Source organism: Rhinopithecus bieti, unplaced genomic scaffold (assembly GCF_001698545.2).
Source record: "Rhinopithecus bieti isolate Rb0 unplaced genomic scaffold, ASM169854v2 scaffold_26131, whole genome shotgun sequence".
NCBI classification, from domain to species: domain Eukaryota; kingdom Metazoa; phylum Chordata; class Mammalia; order Primates; family Cercopithecidae; genus Rhinopithecus; species Rhinopithecus bieti.
In genome coordinates this window covers 317,504-338,542 of record NW_016812390.1, presented here as the reverse complement: position 1 = coordinate 338,542, position 21,039 = coordinate 317,504, and the positions used below count along the sequence as shown (strand labels likewise).

The window sequence follows — 21,039 nt, the reverse complement described above, 5'->3', positions numbered from 1 at the left end:
CGGGCGCGGGGCGCACAGGCCGGCCGGCCGCCACTGGGAAATAGGCCCCCGGGGGCGGCGGCGGCGGGGCCATGGCGCGGAGACCCCGGGCGCCGGCCGCCTCCGGGGAGGAGTTCTCCTTCGTCAGCCCGCTGGTGAAATACCTGCTCTTCTTCTTCAACATGCTCTTCTGGGTGAGTCTCGGGGTCGAGGGCACCTGGGTGGCGGGGTCCACCCGCGGGGTGGAGGGGTGTCCCGGAGTGCCCCACGCGCGGGAGCCGCACTGCCGAGTTTTCTGGGCTGACAGCACTCCGGGGTAATTCATCCTGGGGAGGGACATCCCGGGGACGCCGCGTCTGCAGGGGGCGTTGTAGGGAGGAGGGTATGCCAGGGAATCAGTGAAGACTGATGGGTATTGTCGGGGTGTCGGAGGAGGGTCTGTGTCAGGCTAGAAATGTAGGTTTGAGGCAGCCTGTTGGCCCAAGGCGGACCCACTGGCACATTCATGAAGGGGGTCGGCGGCGGCAGGTGACTTTCAGGCCTGGGGGCCTGGAGGCCTGGCTGGCAAAGAAGAGGAAGGAAAAACCCAAACCTCTCTCTCCACCACTTCAGAGAAGATGGGTTATGGGCATCATCTCTTCCTTTTGCAGGCCTCGTCTACCCCCACCTACACCCGCCCAAAGTCTGGGAAGAATCACCTCCAGGCGCAGATGTCTTGCCTTTCCCAACACTGCCCCAAACTTTGCCCCCTCACCGCCACCCTTCTCAGGGCCAGACTTCACCCCTGGAGCCTGACAGTCCCCAGTGTCTTTAAACAGGACCCCGTGTTGGGCCGGAGGGCCAGGAGTTCTTTCAGAATCTTCTGCTTGGGGTGGACAAAGTATTGGGCTGGGACTCCGGACACCTGGATTCCCATCCCACTCTGCCGTTCATTGTTGACTTGACCGACCTAAGCATGTATGTTCATGTCTGCAGGTCTTGGCTCCCTTCCCCACAAATCCAACCTAGTGTGATCAGGGTGGCAGAAAGACTGCTGAAGCTGAGAACTGAGCTGAACCAGATCATGCAATGCCAGCTCGACCCTGTTTCCTGGCTAGAGAGTCCTGGAGGTTCTGGGGTGTGAGAACATAGGGAGGTCCTTCCTTCATTCACCTCCTCTTCTGGCTCCTACCACACCAGAGCTGCTGCTTCTAGAGCCCACCATCCTCCCCCATTTCAGCTGGAGACCTAAAGTTCAGACTTACAGGAGGGAAGAATTGAGTCTAAAATATATTTCCTAGGGGAGGGAGCAAAACAGACATCTGAGCCCTTTGCTGTAAAGGTTTCACAGGGCCCGTGGGGTAAAGTGCAGACACAAAGCACATAAGTGCTGGCCTGTTGGGACAAATGAGAGAAATCTCCGAGGGTGGTGATGACGGCGCACTCAGCCATCATACTCCTGGGGAAAATGAAACTTGGGCTCCTATCAAATGCTCAGTTTTAGAACTGGAAAAACATTTTAGAAGACATCTTGTCCAGCATCTGTGTTTATGTCTATAAAATGTAGAAAACTAAAGCACAGAGATGTTAAATGTTTTGTCCAAGGTCCAACAGCTGGTTAGCAGGCTTGGTCTGGTGACATTTCTACTGAACCACAGTGCCTCTGGGGGAAGTCCTCAGCGCAGATGGCTGCTGCTATAGCTGGGGTATTGGCAGTTTTAGTAGTCAACCAGTCAACCCAAGTTCCCATATTCTAAGTTCTGCTTCAGCTGGAGGTTAGGAAAGAACAAGAAAATCCCTCACCACTCTGTCAGTGCTGAGAGTGTGCTAAGAGACTCCCCACCTATGGGCAAGTATCAGTGAAGTCTCCTCTGTGCTCACTGAGTGTGCCAGGCCAGTGACGTGCCATCCTCGGAGCCAGCACTAGCATCTCAGGGACTTTAGGTCATCACTCTGACTTCCTTTATCTGCCGAGACTATCTCCATTGGAGCCGTCGGCACCTCACCCTTGTCTGTGCTTGCCGGTGACAACAGCTGGGTGCATCTGTTACACTTGTGTTCCTGGTCTTCTTTTTTTTCTCGAGCTTTCCTACCCCTTACCTCCACCCTACCCCCCTTTTATCAGATAAATGACTTTGAGAGATCTCAGCCAGGAAAGAGTTTGGCTCCACAGACCCATTTACCTTGGTAAAAATGGTACATTCAAGGTCAGAAGACCCGGGTGGCCAAGCTAGCACCACCCCAAATTAGAATAGAGCCCTTTCTTGGCCCTACAGTAGACTCATAAAAAATCAGAGGCTCTAGAAATAGCACACTGAAGGACAAGAGGCTCAGCATCTTTTTGGCACCAACTTACTGTGTGACCCTAAGCCAATGTATCTGTCTCTCTGACCTTAATCTTTCTCTTCTAAAGGAGAAACAATTTCTGCCTTAGTGAACTATTTAAGGATGAATGAATCATTTGGGGGACTGTTTTTTTTTTTTTTTTTTTTTTTTTTTGTTTTGAGACAGAGTCTCGCTTTGCTGCCCAGGCTGGAGTGCAGTGGCTGGATCTCAGCTCACTGCAAGCTCGGCCTCCCAGGTTTACACCATTCTCCTGCCTCAGCCTCCCAAGTAGCTGGGACTACAGGCGCCCGCCACCTCGCCCAGCTAGTTTTTTGTATTTTTTAGTAGAGATGGGGTTTCACCATGTTAGCCAGGATGGTCTCGATCTCCCGACCTCATGATCCGCCCATCTTGGCCTCCCAAAGTGCTGGGATTATAGGCTTGAGCCACCGCGCGTGGCCGACTGTTTTCTTTCTTCAAGACCTGGAGCTGGATCTAAGGATGAATTTCCCTGTGTCCTGATTGCCCTTCCTAGGGGACAGTACTTTTCAGGTCTTATTGAATGTCCCTTCTCCCCCAAATGCAGTGCTACACAGGTATATTCCATACAAGAGCAGCTGGAGAGAAAGGGCTGCTTCCCCAGATCTGGGGGCCATCTTTCTTCCTAGCCCCTCTTCAGGGACTGGTTCCCATGCTTTCTTTTTTGTAGACTTCTATCATCCTAATCAAATTCCGCTCTTCTGCCCAGGAAGCACCTATGAATGAGACGATGGTCAGCCCACACCCTTTGTAGGCAGAGTGCATGCTCTGGCCAGCTTCTGGAGTGGCCACGTGGCAGTGGTTATTGTGTCTGTGCCTGGAACCCACTAGGAAGGTGTCTGGCATCCTCTGGGCTCACATTCAGTGGTGCTGGTGGTGATGGTGGCTATGTCTGCTCTTGCTCTAGAAGGCCTGACTCTTGGGGCATTTGGAGTCCGACTCAGAAAGCTAATTAATTTTGGGGGACGGGGACCAGTTCCTACTGTTCGTGTTTCAAATCTCACTTCCCCCTTGACCTGCGAGTTCTGATTTTCTTCCCTGAATCGTGTTTCTGGGTTACTGACTATGGGGATTCCATGGCCTGGAGTAGCTGCTCTAAGATCCTAAATGTTGTATTTAAATCAGTTAGGGCAGCTACTGAGCAGCTGCCTCTCCTCACCTCCCTCTGTGGGACAGCTTCTTGCAGAGAAAGACATTGGGGTGGTGCCTGCTTTATCAGTTTGGCCATGTGTTGTCAGGAACATTCAGTGCCACCCACCTCCTTCCTCACTGGTCCTTTTCCCACTGAGGGCAGCAGTTGGCTGGCTTTTGAGTCAGGCAGAGCCCAGAAGCTCAGACCTCCAGCTCCTGTGTCTCAGCCCAGGCTTCCCTAGCAGCTATGCCTCAGGACTCCCATGGCACCTTCTGTATTCTTCGATTGTCACATCCCTTACTTGTGCTGCAATTGTGTTTACTTCTCCGTCTCCCCCTCTAGATTTCGGGATCTCGAGGCTGAGCACAGCCCTGTTCACCTCTGGATCCCCCGGCGCCCAGCTGCGTTTGGCATAAATTGGGTGCTTATTGAATGTTTATTGGATGGCGAGTGAGAGGGCAAACCCCACAGGGTAGAGGCATGGTGCCCATCCTCCCTCCCTCATGGACACTGGCCTGTAAAGATGCAGCTCAACCTGGGGTCCTTGAGCACTCTTGGTGATGAGGTACCCAACTGTGTTCTCCTCTGTGATGGGTTTGGTGGCCTGGCATCCCTTCCCTTAAGCTAGGTCAGAAACATGGCAGCCATCCCCTCCTCAGAGCCACACGTACCTACTGTCTACAGCATGTGGATTTTCTCACTTCCACTGCTATATATATGGACCTCCATTCAGGTCTTCTATAGGCTGAGCCAAGCCATCGGTGGGGCATCTTCTTCAAGAAATCCACTCTCCCATGCAGGACTACTGTATTGAAGTCCTTGGGCACTCAGAATCACCCAGACCACTCTCAGCACCATCTCTTTTCATCTGGCTCAAAAATCATGAGGACATAACCAGGCATCAAGCCAGGCAAAAACCTCTTCTAAGTGGCAGGGGCCCTTTCTGCCATCCAACCTCCTCATCCTATACTTCCAAATACACTAGGAGGTAGAGCCCATCACCTCCTTCCCCCCACCCCCCATCTTCCCCGTAGACTTGGCTGGCTTCAATAACTGAAGATAGTCAGATGCTTTTTATAAAACAACAAAATTGGCCGGGCGCGGTGGCTCAAGCCTGTAAATCCCAGCACTTTGGGAGGGCGAGACGGGTGGATCACAAGGTCAGGAGATCGAGACCTACCTGGCTAACACCGTGAAACCCCGTCTCTACTAAAAATACAAAAAAGCTCAGCGGCGAGGGGCGGGCCGCTGCAGTCCAGCTACTCGGGAGCTGATGCAGGGAGAATGGTGTAAACCTGAAGGCGGAGCCTTGCAGTAGCTGAGATCCGGCCACTGCACTCAGCTCTGGGCGATAGAGCGAGACTCCGTATAAAAAAAAAAAAAAAAAAAAAAAAAAAAAAAAAAATTACAAAATATGGGAAATGAAGACAAGAACCATCTCCTTTGCTATGCAGGTCGCATGCACACCTTCTTAACTCCCCAGCAGCTTTGTTTGCCTTGTACCAAGTAGAAAACCATAAACTTAAAGCAGCCTTTAAAAAGAAAAAAAGAAGGCTGGGCACAGTGGCTTATGCCTGTAATCCCAGCACTTTGGGAGGCTGGGGCAGGTGGATCACCTGAGGTAAGGAGTTCGACACCAGCCTGATGAACATGGTGAAACCCCATCTCTACTAAAAATGCAAAAATTAACTGGGCATGGTGGTGCACACCTGTAATCCCAGCTACTTGGGAGGCTGAGGCAGGAGAATCACCTGAACCCGGGAGGCGGAGATTGCAGTGAGCCAAGATCATGCCATTGCACTCCAGGCTGGGCGACATAAGCGAAACTCCATCTCGAAAAAAAAAAAAAAAAAGAAAGAAAGGAAAAAGAAAACATAGAATGCCTCTCAGATCTTGGTAGGAGGCTAGTGCAAGGCCAGTCCCTCCAGGGCTGTGAGTTTGAATGCTTATTTACTGCAAGCCCTTGCTAGACCTCCCTTCCTCTTTCTTAACCTTGGAAGAACAAAGTCAGCCATGGCCTGAGGAAGATGCCAAAGGCTTGGCCCCAGACATTGTTGAGGAAGAAGCCCTGTGAACTCCTCCACTTCAGAGAGACAGTGTCCCCCAATCCGGAGGGAGAGCGCTGAGAGCCAGCCTCACATGGACAGCCGCCACCTCAGGCACCTGTAACAGCAGTGCCACGGAGAGCACAGAAAGACCAGTATGTGAAGGTCATGGGCAGGGAGAGAAGTGGCCCTGCTCTGGGGCCACAGGCTGAAAGCTCTTTGGCTTCATCCAGATATAAGGGTAGGGAGGACTGAGAAACCAGAGGTGGAGACCACTGCCTTGCCCACTTCCCTCTGAGCAGGGACAGGGTTTTGATTGCCACACAGGGAACCACTTTACCCTCAGCTGTCTCCACCATCACCTTCAAAAGAGGAGGAAAAGAGATTCTAAGGAGGGGGTGTGGGCCCTGAGACAGTCCGGTGCCACTGCTTCTTGCAGCCTGGGCTTTGGACTATGGAAGACAGACAAGGCTAGGGCTTTCCCTGGAAGCTGCACCTGGGGGTGGCCCCCTTGTGGCAATGCCATGCCTTCCCTTTTCAGAGTGCTGTTCCAGAGACTTCCCTCTAAGCCACCTCCTGGGCCCTGCTGGCACCCTATCCCTCCCCGCCAGCTGCAATCTTCCTTCCCCTGCCTGAGCCCTAGCCCATTTGGAGATTATCAGCTGTTCCCCCAAGGGAACCACAAGCAGCTGCTTCTTATCTCCCATGATGGCTGAGGTGAATATGCAAAATCCTGGGGGTGCTGAGAGGCAGAGATAGGAAGGCAACCAAGTGGCCAAGCTCATGAGGCTTTGGGGACATCCAGACCTAGGTTCCAGTCCCACTTCAGCCGCTCACTAGCCAAGTGAACTGAGGAAAGTTGCTGGAATTCTCTGAACATCATCTCTATAAAATGGAGATCCTAACGCCCTCTTGGATTTGTGGCCAGAATTAAATGAGACAGTGTTTAGCCCAGCACCTGGTCCTTGGCACTCAACAAAAAGTAATGCCACTGCTGTCCCTGTAAACGCTCCTAGAGGTCACCTGCTGGGGGTGGACATGGAGGGTGAGGCTGAGTGCTCCTCCAGGGAGGATGAAAGACTGGCAAGCAGACAGGGACTGGCTAGGGAAGGGCCAGCCTTTGCTCACCCCTCTTTGCTCACGTTCTTACCATAACAAAGGAAGACTAAAAACAAAGGAAGAAAATTAAAGAGAAAAGAAAAAAAGCTCAGCAGGAGACAATCATTATTGGTAGCTTTATATTTTTTAGTTTATGGAGAAATTTCCTATTTCTCCCGTGAACAGAGCCACACTGTTGTCTCCGGGGGCCTTCCCTAGGAATCTAACTGAATCTAACTGTGAGGAAACATCTGCTTCTCAAGGCTTGTCCACCACCTTGGTCTTTTAACATTTTTATTTACGTATTTATTTGTTCATTTGTTTGTTTGTTTAGACATGGTCTTGCTCTTTAACCCAGGCTGGAGTGCAGTGATGGGATCACAGCTCACTGTAGCCTCAACTGCCTGGGTTCAAGCAAATGTCCCACCCCATCCTGTTGAGTAGCTCGGACTGCAGGCATGCATCACCATGCCCGGCTACTTTTTTTTTTTTTTTTTCTTTTTTTTTTTAGAGACTGGTCTCACTATGTTGCCCAGACTGGTCTTCAAATCCTGGCCTCAAACGATCTTCCCCACTTTGGCCTCCCAAAGTGGTGGGATTACAGGCATGAGCCACCATGCCCGGCCCTACCTTGGTCTTAAATGCAATCCAGTAGAGATGGACTCTGGGAACGAATTTGCCTGTAATTATTGGCATTCGGGCATAAGAACCAGGAGAACAACCTTTGTTCAGGACCTCAAGTTGAGGCCCTGCAACCTTTCCTCTCTGAAGTACTGTCTTACGGGATGGAATAAGGATTCTTCCTTTTAAACATCAAATCATGACTATTTTTTCCAAATTTGCAAGAAAAAAAGTCAAGATGAGAAAATTTTCTTCATCTTCTCCTTTCTTCCATGAACATTAGTACCTGCAGCTGTTTATCTGCCTGCAAGTCCTAACAAAAGGCAAACAGAAGAGGACAAGTAGCAACTAACTATTATGGAAAACTAGGAAACGATTTATTTAGAGTATTGCCTGCGTTGTTTTATGAAACGCAGAGACATACACCTAGCAGCCACATCTCTTAGTAAAATTGTTCCTTAGTTCTGTAATAGAAATTAATGTTTGTCTCCTCACATGATACAGTGAGTTGGACACAGCAGTATCTGTGTAATATTCCTGTCAAATATGTGTAATCTGAATATAACTGTGAGGAAACAGCCAAATAAATCCAAATCAAGGGACGTTCTGCAAAACAATTGGCCGAAACATAAAAACTGTCAGTGTCCAAAGAAGTGTCAGAACAAGTGTTGGGAAGGATGAGAAGACATTGGAACCCTCACACATGGCTAGTGGGGAAGTAAAAAGGCACAGCCGCTGTGGAAAACAGTTTGGCAGATCCTTAAAAAATTAAACATAGAATTACCATGTGACTCAGCAATTCCTAGGTATAGAGAACTTTGAAAACAGATGTTCAAACAAGAACTTTTACACAAGTGTTCATAGCAATACTATCCACAGCAGGCAAAAGGTGGAGACAACACAAATGTCCACCAATGGAGGAATGGAGAAACAATGGTGTTCTAGTCACACAACCAAGTATTATTCAGCAATAAAAGGAAATGAAGTTGGCAGGGCACGGTGGCTCACGCCTGTGATCTTTTGGAGGCTGAGGCGGGCGGATCACTTGAGGTCAGGAGTGGCCTGGCCAACATAGTGAAACCCCGCCTCTACTAAAACTACAAAAATTAGCTGGATATGGTGGCACACACCTGTAATCCCAGCTGCACAGGAGGCTGAGGCACAAGAATTGCTTGAACCTGAGAGGCAGAAGTTGCAGTGAGCTGAGATTGCACCACTACACTCCAGCCTGGGTAACAGAGCGAGACTCCATCTCAAAAAACAAACAAACAGGAAATGAAGTTGTAACACATGCTGCAACACAGATGAATCTTGAAAACATTCTGCTAAGTGAGCCAGGCGCAGTAGCTCACGCCTGTAATCCCAGCACTTTGGGAGGCCGAGGCGGGCAGATCATCTGAGGTTGGGAGTTCGAGACCACCCTGACCAATATGGAGACAACCCATCTCTACTAAAAATACAAAATTAGCCAGGTTTGGTGGCACATACCTGTAATCCCAGCTACTCAGGAGGCTGAGGCAGGAGAATGTCTTGAACACGGGAGGCAGAGGTTGCGGTGAGCCAGAGATTGCGCCATTGCACTCCAGCCTGGGCAACAAGAGTGAAACTCCGTCTCAAAAAAAGAAAAAAGAAAGCATTCTGCTAAGTGAAAGAAGCCAGACACAGAGGGTCACATAGTGTGTGATTCCAATGACAGGAAATGTCCAGAATAGGCAAACCCATAGATACTGAAAGCAGATTTGTGGTTACCAGGGGCTGGGGTCAGAGGACGGGGTGATGGAAATGGGGAGTGATGGTTTAATGGGTACAGAGTTTCTATTTGGGGTGGTGATAGAGCACTGCACCCTGATGGTGGTGATGGTTGCACAGTCATGTGAATGTACTGAAGGTCATTGAACTGTTTACTTTAAAATGTCTACAATGGTCCATTTTGTGTCACGTGTATTTTACCATAAATTTTAGTCAGTGTCTTAAAGACCAAAAACAAAGGAAGAAAATTAAAGAGAAAAGAAAGCCAAGAGACTGTTCCAGGCTGAAGGAGATTTAATCTCTAAATGCATGATCCTCGATTGGATCCTGGATAAGAAACAAAAAAAAGGTTACAAAGGACATTTTGGGGATAATTGCAGAAAGTTACATATGGACTGTAAACTAGGTCACAGTAATAGTGTATTAAAGTTTAAAAAAGAGGTCAGGTGCAGTGGCTCGCGTCTGGAATCCCAGCACTTTTGGAGGCCATGGCGGGTGGATCACTTGAGCCCAGGGGTTCAAGACCAGCCTGGGCAATATTGTGAAACCCTGTCTCTAAAAAAAATTTAAAAATTAGCCCAGTTGGTAGCACATGTCTGTAGCCCCAGCTACTCAGGAGGCTGAGGCAGGAGGATTGCTTGAGCCCAGGAGGTCAAGACTACAGTGAGCCCTTGATTGTGCCACTGTACTCCAGCCTGGGTGACAAAGCGAGACCCTGCCTCAAAAAAAAAAAAAAGAATAATATGACAAAATCTATAATGTACACCAGCAGAGCACTGTGACTTCCCAGTGCTCTGTCACTTGAACAATTTTAAGATCCACTACCTTAGCCAAGCCTGGTGGCTCATGCCTGTAATCCCAGCACTTTGGGAGACCAATGCAGGAGGATCACCATATGCCAGGAGTTTAAGACCAGCCTGGGCAACCTAGCAAGATCCAATCTCTACAAAAAATTTAAAAATTAGGTGAACATCATGGCATGTGCCTATACTCAGGAGGCTGAGGCAAGATAATCTCTTGAGCCCAAGAGGTTGAGGCTGCAATGAGCTATGATTGTACCACTGCCCTCCAGCCTGGGCAACACAAGAGTGAGACCTTGTCTGTTGGGTGAGGGTGGGGGAGGGGGGAAGATCCACTGACTTAAGTTTTGGTGTGATTGATGGGAAATCACCTAGATTAAAGTTTGTAAAACTGTATGCAAGTTAACCCTAGTTTATGAAAATCTGATATTTAAAAATGTATAGGCTGGGTGTGATGGCTCACGCCTGTAATCCCAGCACTTTTGGAGGCTGAGGCAGGTGAATCACCTGAGATCAGGAGTTTGAAACTAGCCTGGCCAACATGATGAAACCCAGTCTCTACTAAAAATACAAAATTAGCCGGGTGTGGTGGCTCATGCCTGTAATCCCAGCTACTTGGGAGGCTGAGGCAGGAGAATCGCTTGAACCTGGGAGGCGGAGGTTGCAGTAAGCTGAGATCACGCTGTTGCAGTAAGCCGAGATCTTGCCGTTGCACTCCAGCCTGGGCAACAAGAGCGAAACTGTCTCAAAAAAATAAAATAAAATAAAAGTATGAACTAACAAATTGGGTGGGGGGTGGTAATAGACTTTTTTTTAAGAACAGTTTTACAGAAAAATTGAGAAGATAGCACAGAGATGGACATTTCTCAAAAAAACAAAAATTAAAACTACTAGACAATCCAGCAATCCCACTACTGAGTGTTTATCCAAAGGAAAATAAATGAATATATTGAAGAGACATCTGCACTCCCATGTTACTGCAGCACTATTCACAATAGCCAAGAAATGGAATCACCTTAAGTGTCCATCTACAAATGAATGGATATGGAAAATATGATTCAATACATAATGGGATATTATTCAGCCATTAAAAAGCACGAAATCCTGTCATTCACAACATAGATAGAACTGGAGGTCATTATGTTAAGTGAAATAAGCTGGGCACACAAAGACAAATATTGCATGTTCTCACTCATATTTGAGAGCTAAAAAAGTGAAACTCATAGAGGTAGAGAATATAATGGTAGTTACCAGAGACTGGGATCCAGGGTCAGGAGGATGAAAAGAGGCTGGTTCATAGGTACCAACATATGGTTACATAGAAGGAATAAGTTCTAGAGTTCAACAGCACAGTAGGCTGACTATAGTTGACAACAATATATTGTATTTTTCAAAATAGATTTAAAATGTTTCTAACACAAAGAAATGATAAGTGTTCAAGGTGGTGGATGTTCTAAATACCCTGATTTGATCATTAAACACTGTACTCATGTATCAAAATATCATACGTTTCCCATAAATATATACAATTTATGTATATCAACTAAAAACATGTTAAGATAGTATTGAGAGCTCCCATATATCCCATACTCAGTTTTCCCTGTTATTAACATATTAGTATGATAAATTTGTTGTAATTAATAGTATTATCATTGTGGTCTACACTTTATTTTTTTTTTTTCATTTTTATTTAATATCCTTCTGTTCCAGAATCCTATTCAGGATACTACATTACTTTTTTCTTTCTTTCTTTCTTTTTGAGACAGGATTTTGCTGTGTTGCCCAGGCTGGAGTGCAGTGGCACAATCATGGCTCACTGCAGCCTCAACCTCCTGGGGTCAAGTGATCCTCCCACCTTAGCCTCCCAAGTAGCTGGGACTACAGGTGCACACCACTATGGCCAGATTATTTTTATTTTTATATTTTGTAGAGACGAAGTCTATGTTGCCTAGGCTGGTCTCGAACTCCTGAGCTCAAACCATCCTCTGCCATCGAAAAGTTCTGGGATTCCAGGCGTGGCCCACCATGTTCTGCCCTACATTACATTTAGTTGTCATGCCTCCTTAGGTTCCTCTTGGCTGTGACAGTTTCCTAGACTTACTTTGTTTTTAATGACCTTGACCATTTTGGGGAGTGCTGGTCAGGTATTTTGTAGAATGTCCCTTTATCAGAACTTGCCTGCTGTTTTTCTCATCATTATAATACTGGGGTTATGGCTTTTGGGAGGAAGACCAGAGAAGTAAAGTGCCATTTTCATCACATCACATCACATCACACAAGTGATTTGGCAACATGATCATTGTCGATGTTGGCCTTGATGGCCTCGATGAAGTCGTGTTTATCAGGTTCCTCCGTTGTAGAGTTAGCCTTTCCCCCTGTGTTCCGCACTGTGCTCTTTGGAAGAAAGTCACTATGCACAGTCTGCGCTGAAGGAGTAAGGAGTTAAGCTCTACCTCCTTGAGAATTATTTGAAATTCTTCTACGTGGGAGATTTGTCTTTTCTGCACTATTCGTTAAGTCATGTATTTATATCAGCATGGGCCCACAGATGTGTATTTTTTATTTTGGGTAATAATTCAATATTTCTTTATTTTGACACTCAAATCATTCTAGCCTTGGCCATTGGGAACTCTTTCAGTTGGCTTCTGTGTCCCTTTGGGATGCTCACATTGATGGGGATAGTGATGTGGGGAATTCATTTTTGTTTCTTCGTGAGCATTTCCTTCATTTGGGGCACTACAAGATGCCCTAGGCTCATCTTGTGCCTCTCCTGCCCCCATCCTAGAATCAGCCACTTCTCCAAGGAGCCCAGGGGATGGCTATTTTCATTACAAGGTGATTACTCACCTTACATAGAGATAATGGTACTGGTGTGTGCAAATTATTTTATATAATTTGACTGACAACTTTTCAGGAACATATATTTTGCTAAAAGCTAGACTCAGCCATTTTAAAAGTTGTATCTAGCTCTTAAAAGTTTCCAGCTAGGCTTCATTCTAGTCAGAATGTGAAAAGCTATCGAAAGAAGAGAAATGTCTTTATCTCCATACTCGTCGCAAAGGAGGTCATTCATGATATTGTGAGGTGCTATAAGGATTTTACAGAAAATTCTGACATAGCGGAAGGAGTTCCAGAATGAGATTGGGAGGTTGGATTTGGTCCAGATGGTGCACTGCACCCATATGCACTTGATTAAGTGTTACTTCCACTCTTTTGGCCTCATCTATAAAAAGAGGTGAGTGGCCAAACCCACTTCTAAATTTCTGTTCACCTCCAAATGTGATGCTATGAACAGCAGCAGCAGCACTAACTTTGGAAAGGCAGTAGCTTTGAGGAATCCAGGGTGGGAAGTGGGGGCAGGAATGGGGGTGTGCAAGGTCAAGCTGTGAAATGCAGAATTTGAGAGCTCAGGGGAGAGATATCATTAATGACCGTATTAAATATTAATAATATTAAAGACTTTTTTTTTTTGAGACGAAGTCTTGCTCTGTCGCCCAGGCTGGAGTGCAGTGGCGCAATCTCCTCTCACTGCAAGCTCCACCGCCTTCTGGGTTCATGCCATTCTCCTGCCTCAGCCTCCCGAGAAGCTGGGAGGTGCCTGCCACCACACCCAGCCAATTTTTTTTGTATTTTTAGTAGAGACGGGGTTTCTCTGTGTCAGCCAGGATGGTCCTGATCTCCCGACCTTGTGATCCACCCGCCTCGGCCTCCCAAAGTGCTGGGATTACAGGCGTGAGCCACCGCACCCGGCCGACTTAATCTTGATTTTAATGTAGCCTGCATCTGTGGCTCTAGATCCCTGGCTGATTGTTCTTTAGGCTTGTAGGTTCTCAGACTTGGCTTCACATTGAAATAACTGAGAACACATTCAGAAATACTGTTGCCTGGGTCCCAATGCCAAAGATTCTGATCCACTTGGTTTGGGATGCAGCCTAGGCATTAGCAGTTTTTTAAGCCTCTCTCCCAACAACCCTAAGTCCCAGGCGACTCTAATGGCAGCCAAAGTTGAGCATATGCTTTCAGCTATAAATGCTCTTGCCCCTCCACCATATAGCACATGGATTAAGGGTCCTCAGTGTACTGTCTGCATAGCAGCAGATGAATTGGATTTGGATAATGTATTAGTTTCCTGTTGCTGCTGTAACAAATGACCACAAACTCAGTGGCTTAAAACAACACAAACTAATTTTCTTATATTTCTGGTGGCCTGAAGTCCAAAACGGTTCTCACCGGGCTAAAATCAAACAGGTCTCACCGGGCTAAAATATGGCAGCACTGCATTCCTTCAGGAAGTGCTAGGAGGGACCCGCCTCCTTGCTTGCTCCAGCTTTTAGAGGCAGCCCTCATTCCTCCATCCATAGCACCACAGCAGTCCAGCCTCTGCCTCCACTGTCATCTCCTTCTCTGACTCCGGCCCTCTTGCCTCCTTCTTGGAAGGTCTTTTGTGATTGTATTGAGTCCTCAGGGATAATATCCCTAGCTCAAAATTGTTAATCACATTTGCAAAGTTCCTTTGGCCATGAAAAGTAACACATTCACAGGTTCCAGGAATTAGGACATGGACATCTTTGAGGGGACGTTATTCTCTCTACCATAGATAGAGACAGAGCAGCTGCTGTAATTACAGGCCCATAAATAGAGTTAACTTACTCTATGATGTGTGGCATCTCTTTACTTTGCCCATTTTTTCAACTTTTATTTTAGGTTCAGAGGTACATGTGCAGTTTTGCTATATAGGTAAATTGTGTGTCATAGGGTGATATTTCATAAGCCAGGTAATAAGCATAAGTAGTTTTCCATCCTCTCCTTCCTCCTGCCCTTCACTCTCAAGTACATGTGTCCACGTGTACTCAATGTTTAGCTCCCACTTACAAGTGAGAACATGTGGAATTTGGTTTTCTGTTCCTGGGTTAATCTGCTTAGGATAATGGCCTCCAGCTGTATCCATGTTGCTGCAAGGACACGACTTCATTGGTTTTTATGGCTGCATAGTATTCCATGGTGTATATGGACCACATTTTCTTTTTTCTTTTCTTTTTTTTTAGACAGAGTCTTGCTCTTTCTCTAGGCTGGAGTGCAGTGGCATGATCTTGGCTGACTGCAACCTCTGCCTCCTTGGTTCAAGTGATTCTCCTGCCTTAGCCTCCTGAGTAGCTGAGACTACAGGCACGTGCCACTGTGCCCCGCTAATTTTTGTATTTTTAGTAGAGATGGGGTTTCACCATGTTGACCAGGATGGTCTCGATCTCTTGACCTCATGATCCACCTGCCTGAGCCTCCCAAAGTGTTGAGACTACAGGCGTGAGCCACCGTGCCTGGTCCCACATTTTCTTTTCTTTCTTTCTTTCTTTTTTTTTTTTTTTTTGAGACGAAGTCCACGGTGTCACCCAGGCTGGAGTGCAATGGCGCGATCTCCGCTCGCTGCAACCTCCGCCTCCAAGGTTCAAGTGATTCTCCTGCCTCGGCCTCCCGAGTAGCTGGGACTACAGGCATGTGCCGCCATGTCTGGCTAATTTTTGTGTTTTTAGTAGAGATGGGGTTTCACCATGTTGGCCAGGCTGGTCTCAAACTCCTGACCTCATGATCCACCCACTTTGGCCTAAGTGCTGGGATTATAGGCGTGAGCCACCACGTTTGGCCCGGCCCCACATTTTCTTTATCCCATACTGTTGGTGGGCATTTAGGTTGATTCCATGCCTTTGCTATTGTGAAGAGTGCTTGTTTGGCCTTTGTTGTTTTATCTGTACTACGATTTAATCAGAGAACATCTTTGTGGAAAATTATACACCCTGGTGAAAATTTAACATGAAAAACAATGAGAACCTGGGAGCAACAGAAATCAAGAGCAGATACACATTTTTCAATAGTTCAGTTAAATGACACTCAGAACTGTAATTGGCTGTGATGGGTTTGTTTTATTTTATTTTATTTTATTTTATTTTATTTTATTTTTATTTTTGAGTCAGAGTCTCACTCTGTCGCCCAGGCTGGAGTGCAGTGGCGCAATCTCGGCTCACTGCAAGCTCTGCCTCCCGGGTTCATGCCATTCTCCTGCCTCAGCCTCCCGAGTAGCTGGGACTACAGGCGCCTGCCACCTCGCCTGGCTAATTTTTTGAAGTTTTAGTAGAGACAGGGTTTCACTGTATTAGCCAGGATGGTCTCAGTCTCCTGACCTCGTGATCCGCCCACCTCAGCCTCCCAAAGTGCTGGGATTACAGGCGTGAGCCACCGCGCCCGGCCTGTGGTGGGTTTTAAATGGCAGACAGAGATGCTCACTCATTGTGGCGGAGGACTGGCCACCAGGCCTGGGGAATGACTGGCATCTCTGTCGTGTAGTTTCCCTGCCTCCCCCATGCTCTGTGAGCCTGGCAGTGCTGTGGGACAAGGCGCCAGCTGGCACCTGCAGCTCTACTAGCAGCTCCCTCCCTCCTGGACAAAGAGTATGAAGGCTGGCAATAACACTTTGGGCCCTGAGTTAAAGGCATGGTCAAATGATGTGAGGTGGGAAGAGACCTGGGCTAGCCGGGTGCCGTGACTCACACCTGTAATCCCAGCACTTTGGGAGGCTAGGGTGGGAGGATCAATTGAGCCCAGGAGGTCAAGGCTGAAATGAACTATTATCATGCCACTGCACTCCAGCCTGAGCAATAGCACAAGACCCTGCTCCCCCACCCTGCAAAAAAGAGGGGGCTGTACATACAGGCAGAGAAGAGTTCTGGAAGATGTGGTTTTGGATAATGATTGCCATTTACTGCTGAAGGCACCTGCCATCCCCTGCCAGATGGCAGAGAACCTTCAACAAGGAGGCCTACGGGAAAAAATGTCTTTGTACCGAGGGACTCATCTGACCCTATTACCTGTTCTGGGGGCCTAGCTCCCTTCTTCCACCAAAGCCCCATGGTGGCTCTTTCCAGTTGCTTTCTGTCTTGCAGGACAGTGGTGTCTAGCCAGCCATCTCCTTCCCCACTGAGTTGGTCAAGACCCTGTTGCTGAGAACTCTCTCCTGCCAGAGCTTGGCCCCATCTGTTGCCATGGCAACAGCCAGCTGCTGCTTAGCACCAGCCTGGAGACTGGGCACAAAAAAGGGTAGCCAAGGGAAGTAGGCACTGGGGCTGCCCTGCACCCCTGGAGACCTGGGGGTTAGGGGGCAGATAAGGCCCCTTTGGGGTCTCCTATTAGTCTCTGATGGGTTTGTTCTCTCAGGGAGAAGCCACAAAATTTGAAAGATCTAAACTCCTCTCTATTCCTCCACAATGGAATCGGAGTTTGTGAAGATAAAGGTTCCTTTGCCAAGGCAGTTCCAGTGCTTACACACATACACCCACACACAGTCCTTCACATTGGAGTGCACTTTCTTTTTGTACTTGACACGATATTGACATCTAAGAGGGTTAGAGAGCTGGGAGTATGCAACCGCCCAAGCCTGCTTTAGGTATAAAACCTGCCCTTTGATGCAGATAGATTTGAATTCAAAACTTTTCCATTTCTATGTGACCCTGGGCAAGTTAACTATCAATAATGATAGGTAATATTTATTGTCAGGCATTGTGTTAAATGCTTTCCATGCATTATTTTATTTGATTCTTACAGTAATCTTATCAGTTGTTTGTTCTTACTTCCCATCCTCAGATACAGAAACTGAGGCTCAGAAATTTACCCTATATGTACCCAAGTTTGACTCGCTCTGAAGACTGTGTTCTTTTTAATTTTTAACTTAAATTTTTTAGAGACGGGGTCTCACTCTGTCACCCAGGCTGGAGTGCCATGGCACAGTCATGGCTCACTGCAGCTTTGCACTCCTGGGCTCAAACCTCCTCCTGCCTTAGCCTCCTGAGTAGCTGGGACTACAGGTGCACACCACTGCACCCAGCTAATTACTATTTTGTGTGTGTGTCTAGAGACAAGCTCTCACTATGTTACCCACGCTGGTCTCAAACTCCTGTCCTCAAGTTGATTCTCCTACCTTGGCCTCCCAAAATGCCCAGCCTGAAGCCCATATTCTTAATCACTGTTTAGTACTAACCCTGGATTGCCTTAATGTCCTCATCCGTAAAATGGGCATAATATCTGCCTCACAACCTAATTGTGTTGTGAGGACTGAATGAATAATGAAAAATATAATGTGAGTAAAAGTGTCTCGTGGAGGCTGGGTGTGGTGGCTCACGCCTGTAATCCCAGCAGTTTGGGAGGCTGAGGCGGGCGGATCACAAGGTCAGGATATCGAGACCATCCTGGCTAACACAGTGAAACTCTGTCTCTACTAAAAATACAAAAAAAAATTAGCCAGGCATGGTGGCGGGCGCCTGTAGTCCCAGCTACTTGGGAGGCTGAGGCAGGAGAATGGCATGAACCTGGGAGGCAGAGCTTGCAGTGAGCTGAGATCACGCCACTGCACTCCAGCCTGGGCAGCACAGTGAGACTCCATCTCAAAAAAAAAAAAAAAAAGTCTCATGGAGGTAAAGCCGTGGCAGATTCTATCAGCAGAATCACTGGGGAGGTGAAAGATGCTCACGTTTGAGTCCTAGGAAAGTTGTCCTTCTCCTGCTCTCCTAGGTTACTCACGGCATTCAGGGCTCTCTGGTTTCCAGAATCTCAGGGTCTGGTTCTTTCCCTGTCTCCACAGGTGATTTCCATGGTGATGGTGGCTGTGGGTGTCTACGCTCGACTGATGAAGCATGCAGGTGAGCTGTAGCTCTCCCTCCCTGCCCCACCTTGTGCCATGCCCCTTCCCCCTCTGCCTCCTTCAGCCTGGCCCTCACACATTAGCTATGGTGCTGAAGGAGGCAGCCTCCCTGGAGCCAAATCTTCATGGTCTACTTAGGTGTCAGACCCCCTCCATACCAGTGCCCCTGGATTTCCCTGAGCCCCTCTGAGTCTTCCAGGATATGCCTACATTTGAGACTTAGGAAGTGTCTGAGAAAGAAGCTAGGCCCCCGGGAACAGACAGTCATCAAGGGCTTTAGCCCCTCCCTAGCTCTGTTCTGGAGAAACCCAACCACCATTCCTATTTCACCACACAAGTCTCCAGGAAACAGAATCTGCAAAGCTGGTAAGGCTAATGCCATTCTAATTCTTTTCTGGAGGGAAAGCAGCCCCTCCTCTCTTAAGCCCAGGAATGAAGGCTTTTATTTTGTTAGTTTCTCAAATTAAATACCACAACCCTTCTGGCCCCTTTTGGTTCTCCCCTGGGACAGGGGTGCTGCCTCCCCTTAACCTTCATCCAACCATACTGGAGATTCCCCCACCAGGGGAAGGAGAACAGTTTGGGGCACCCTCCCACCCCCTCCATGGGTTCCTCAGTGGGCACCGGGCTCAGGCTGAGGTCCGGCTCCTTCTCCAGAAGCAGCCCTAGCCTGCCTGGCGGTGGACCCTGCCATCCTGCTGGTCGTGGTGGGTGTCCTCATGTTCCTGCTCACCTTCTGTGGCTGCATTGGGTCCCTCCGCGAGAACATCTGCCTCCTGCAGACGGTGAGTGGTCAAGGCCCCACAGGAAAGACCCTGGCCCTCTCCCCATCATGCCTCTTAGCCTCCTAGGGCCCTTTGGTTTCCTTGTCCCACCCTACCCCCAGACCTGTGCTGTCCACTCCTCAGTGCAGAGCTCAGCCCAGGTGACCCAGCATAGGGTGGCCACCCCCAGGACAGTGTCCCAGAGGCAGCTGCCTTTCTCATGTGTGGGGCATCTGGGAGAATTGCCTGGCATCTCCCAGCATCCTCATGGCCCTGGGAAGGGCCGCTGCCCTGAGTGGTCCCAGACGCCTCCTCTTCCTCCTGCTCCACAGTTCTCCCTCTGCCTCACCGCCGTGTTCCTGCTGCAGCTGGCCGCTGGGATCCTGGGCTTCGTCTTCTCAGACAAGGTAATGCTGGGAGCCAGGAGGCCTCCTCAGGTGTGACCCAGAGGGAGGAAGGAAAGTTCCTGCCCATATTTAGCCTGGTTAATTAACCACAGTGCTCCTTCCCTTGAGAAACATCAGCCATTGAAAAGTTCATTAAGGGTGAATGAATAGCCTGTAAGCTCATCATATTTGAAGAGAATTTTAAGATCATAAGGTGCTTTCCTCTGACAATCTGAGAAGCTAACAGGGAAGTAAATTATACAAACACAAAGTTAAAATAATTTAGAAACTTTAATGGCAAATGACAGAATCAAACTCAATAATCAAGTGGGCCACTCTTACTTCTTTTAAAAATTGTTTATTGAGATAAACAGAAGGAAGGAAGGAAGGGGGAAGAGAACAAGATTTTGTTTTGAGGTTTTTTTCTTTTTTCTTTCTTCTTTTTTTTTTGTGCGGAGGGGGGCGGTTGTTGTTTTTGTTTTTTGAGAGATGGGAGTCTCACTAGGTTGCCCAGGCTGGCCTTGAACTCCTGGGCTTAAGTGATCCTCCTGCCTCCATCTCCTAAGTATCTGAGATTACAGTCATGTGCCACCATGCTTGGCTTAAGAAAAGGTTGTTTTTTTGTTTGTTTGTTTGTTTTTTTAAGATGAAGTCTCTCTGTTGCCCAGGCTGGAGTGCAGTGGTGCAATCTCGACTCACTGCAAGCTCCGCCTCCCGGGTTCATGCCATTCTCCTGTCTCAGCCTCCCGAGTAGCTGGGACTACAGGCACCCACCACCACACCCGGCTAATTTTTTGTATTTTTAGTAAAGACGGGGTTTCACCATGTTAGCCAGGATAGTCTCCAACTCCTGACCTCCTGATCCACCTGCCTCGGCCTCCCAAAGTGCTGGGATTACAGGTGTGAGCCACCGCGCCCAGCCACGAAAATGTTTTGAACAATGCTTGCCATATCTGGAAATGGTCTGCCATTCAGTGACATTCCTTTTTAAGAACCAGAATGCCTTTCCCAAAAGGCAAATGATTGCCAAGGGCAGAGTACAAAACTATGGAAAGAAAATTTGAGAAAAGTAGTGGGGCAGGAAGGAAGAGACTATGGTAGAAAATTATGAAATTGGGCCAGGCGCAGTGGCTCATGCCTGTAAACCCGGCATTTTGGGAGGCTGAGGCAGGCAGATGACTTGAGGCCAGGAGTTCGAGTCTAGCCTGGCCAACATGTCAAATCCCTGTCTCTACTAAAAAACACCAAAAAAATTAGCTGGGTGTCAGGAGGCTGAGGCACAAGAATCGCTTGAACCCAGGAGAAGGAAGGTGCAGTAAGCTGAGATGGCGCCACTACACTCCAGTCTGGGCAACAGTAAAACTGTGTTCTAGAGAAGAAAAAAAAGAAAAGAAAAGAAAAGAGAAAAGAAGAGGGGAGGGGAGGGGTAGGGAGGGGAG

The 21,039-nt window shown here is 47.9% G+C and overlaps 1 protein-coding gene across 2 annotated transcripts in view; it reads left to right on the top strand.

The window, feature by feature from the left end:
• The window catches only part of TSPAN33 (tetraspanin 33), a 26,315-nt gene continuing 5,276 nt past the window's right edge, over positions 1–21,039 (top strand). Inside the window, exons 1-4 of one of the 2 annotated variants that reach the window (XM_017896286.1) lie at positions 1–173; positions 18,391–18,448; positions 19,108–19,235; positions 19,547–19,621. In XM_017896286.1, coding sequence (XP_017751775.1) covers positions 72–173; positions 18,391–18,448; positions 19,108–19,235; positions 19,547–19,621 — 363 coding nt within the window. In that variant the 5' untranslated portion in view covers positions 1–71. The remainder of the gene's footprint in view (positions 174–18,390; positions 18,449–19,107; positions 19,236–19,546; positions 19,622–21,039) is intronic. The other variant, XM_017896287.1, reaches the window with a different exon arrangement.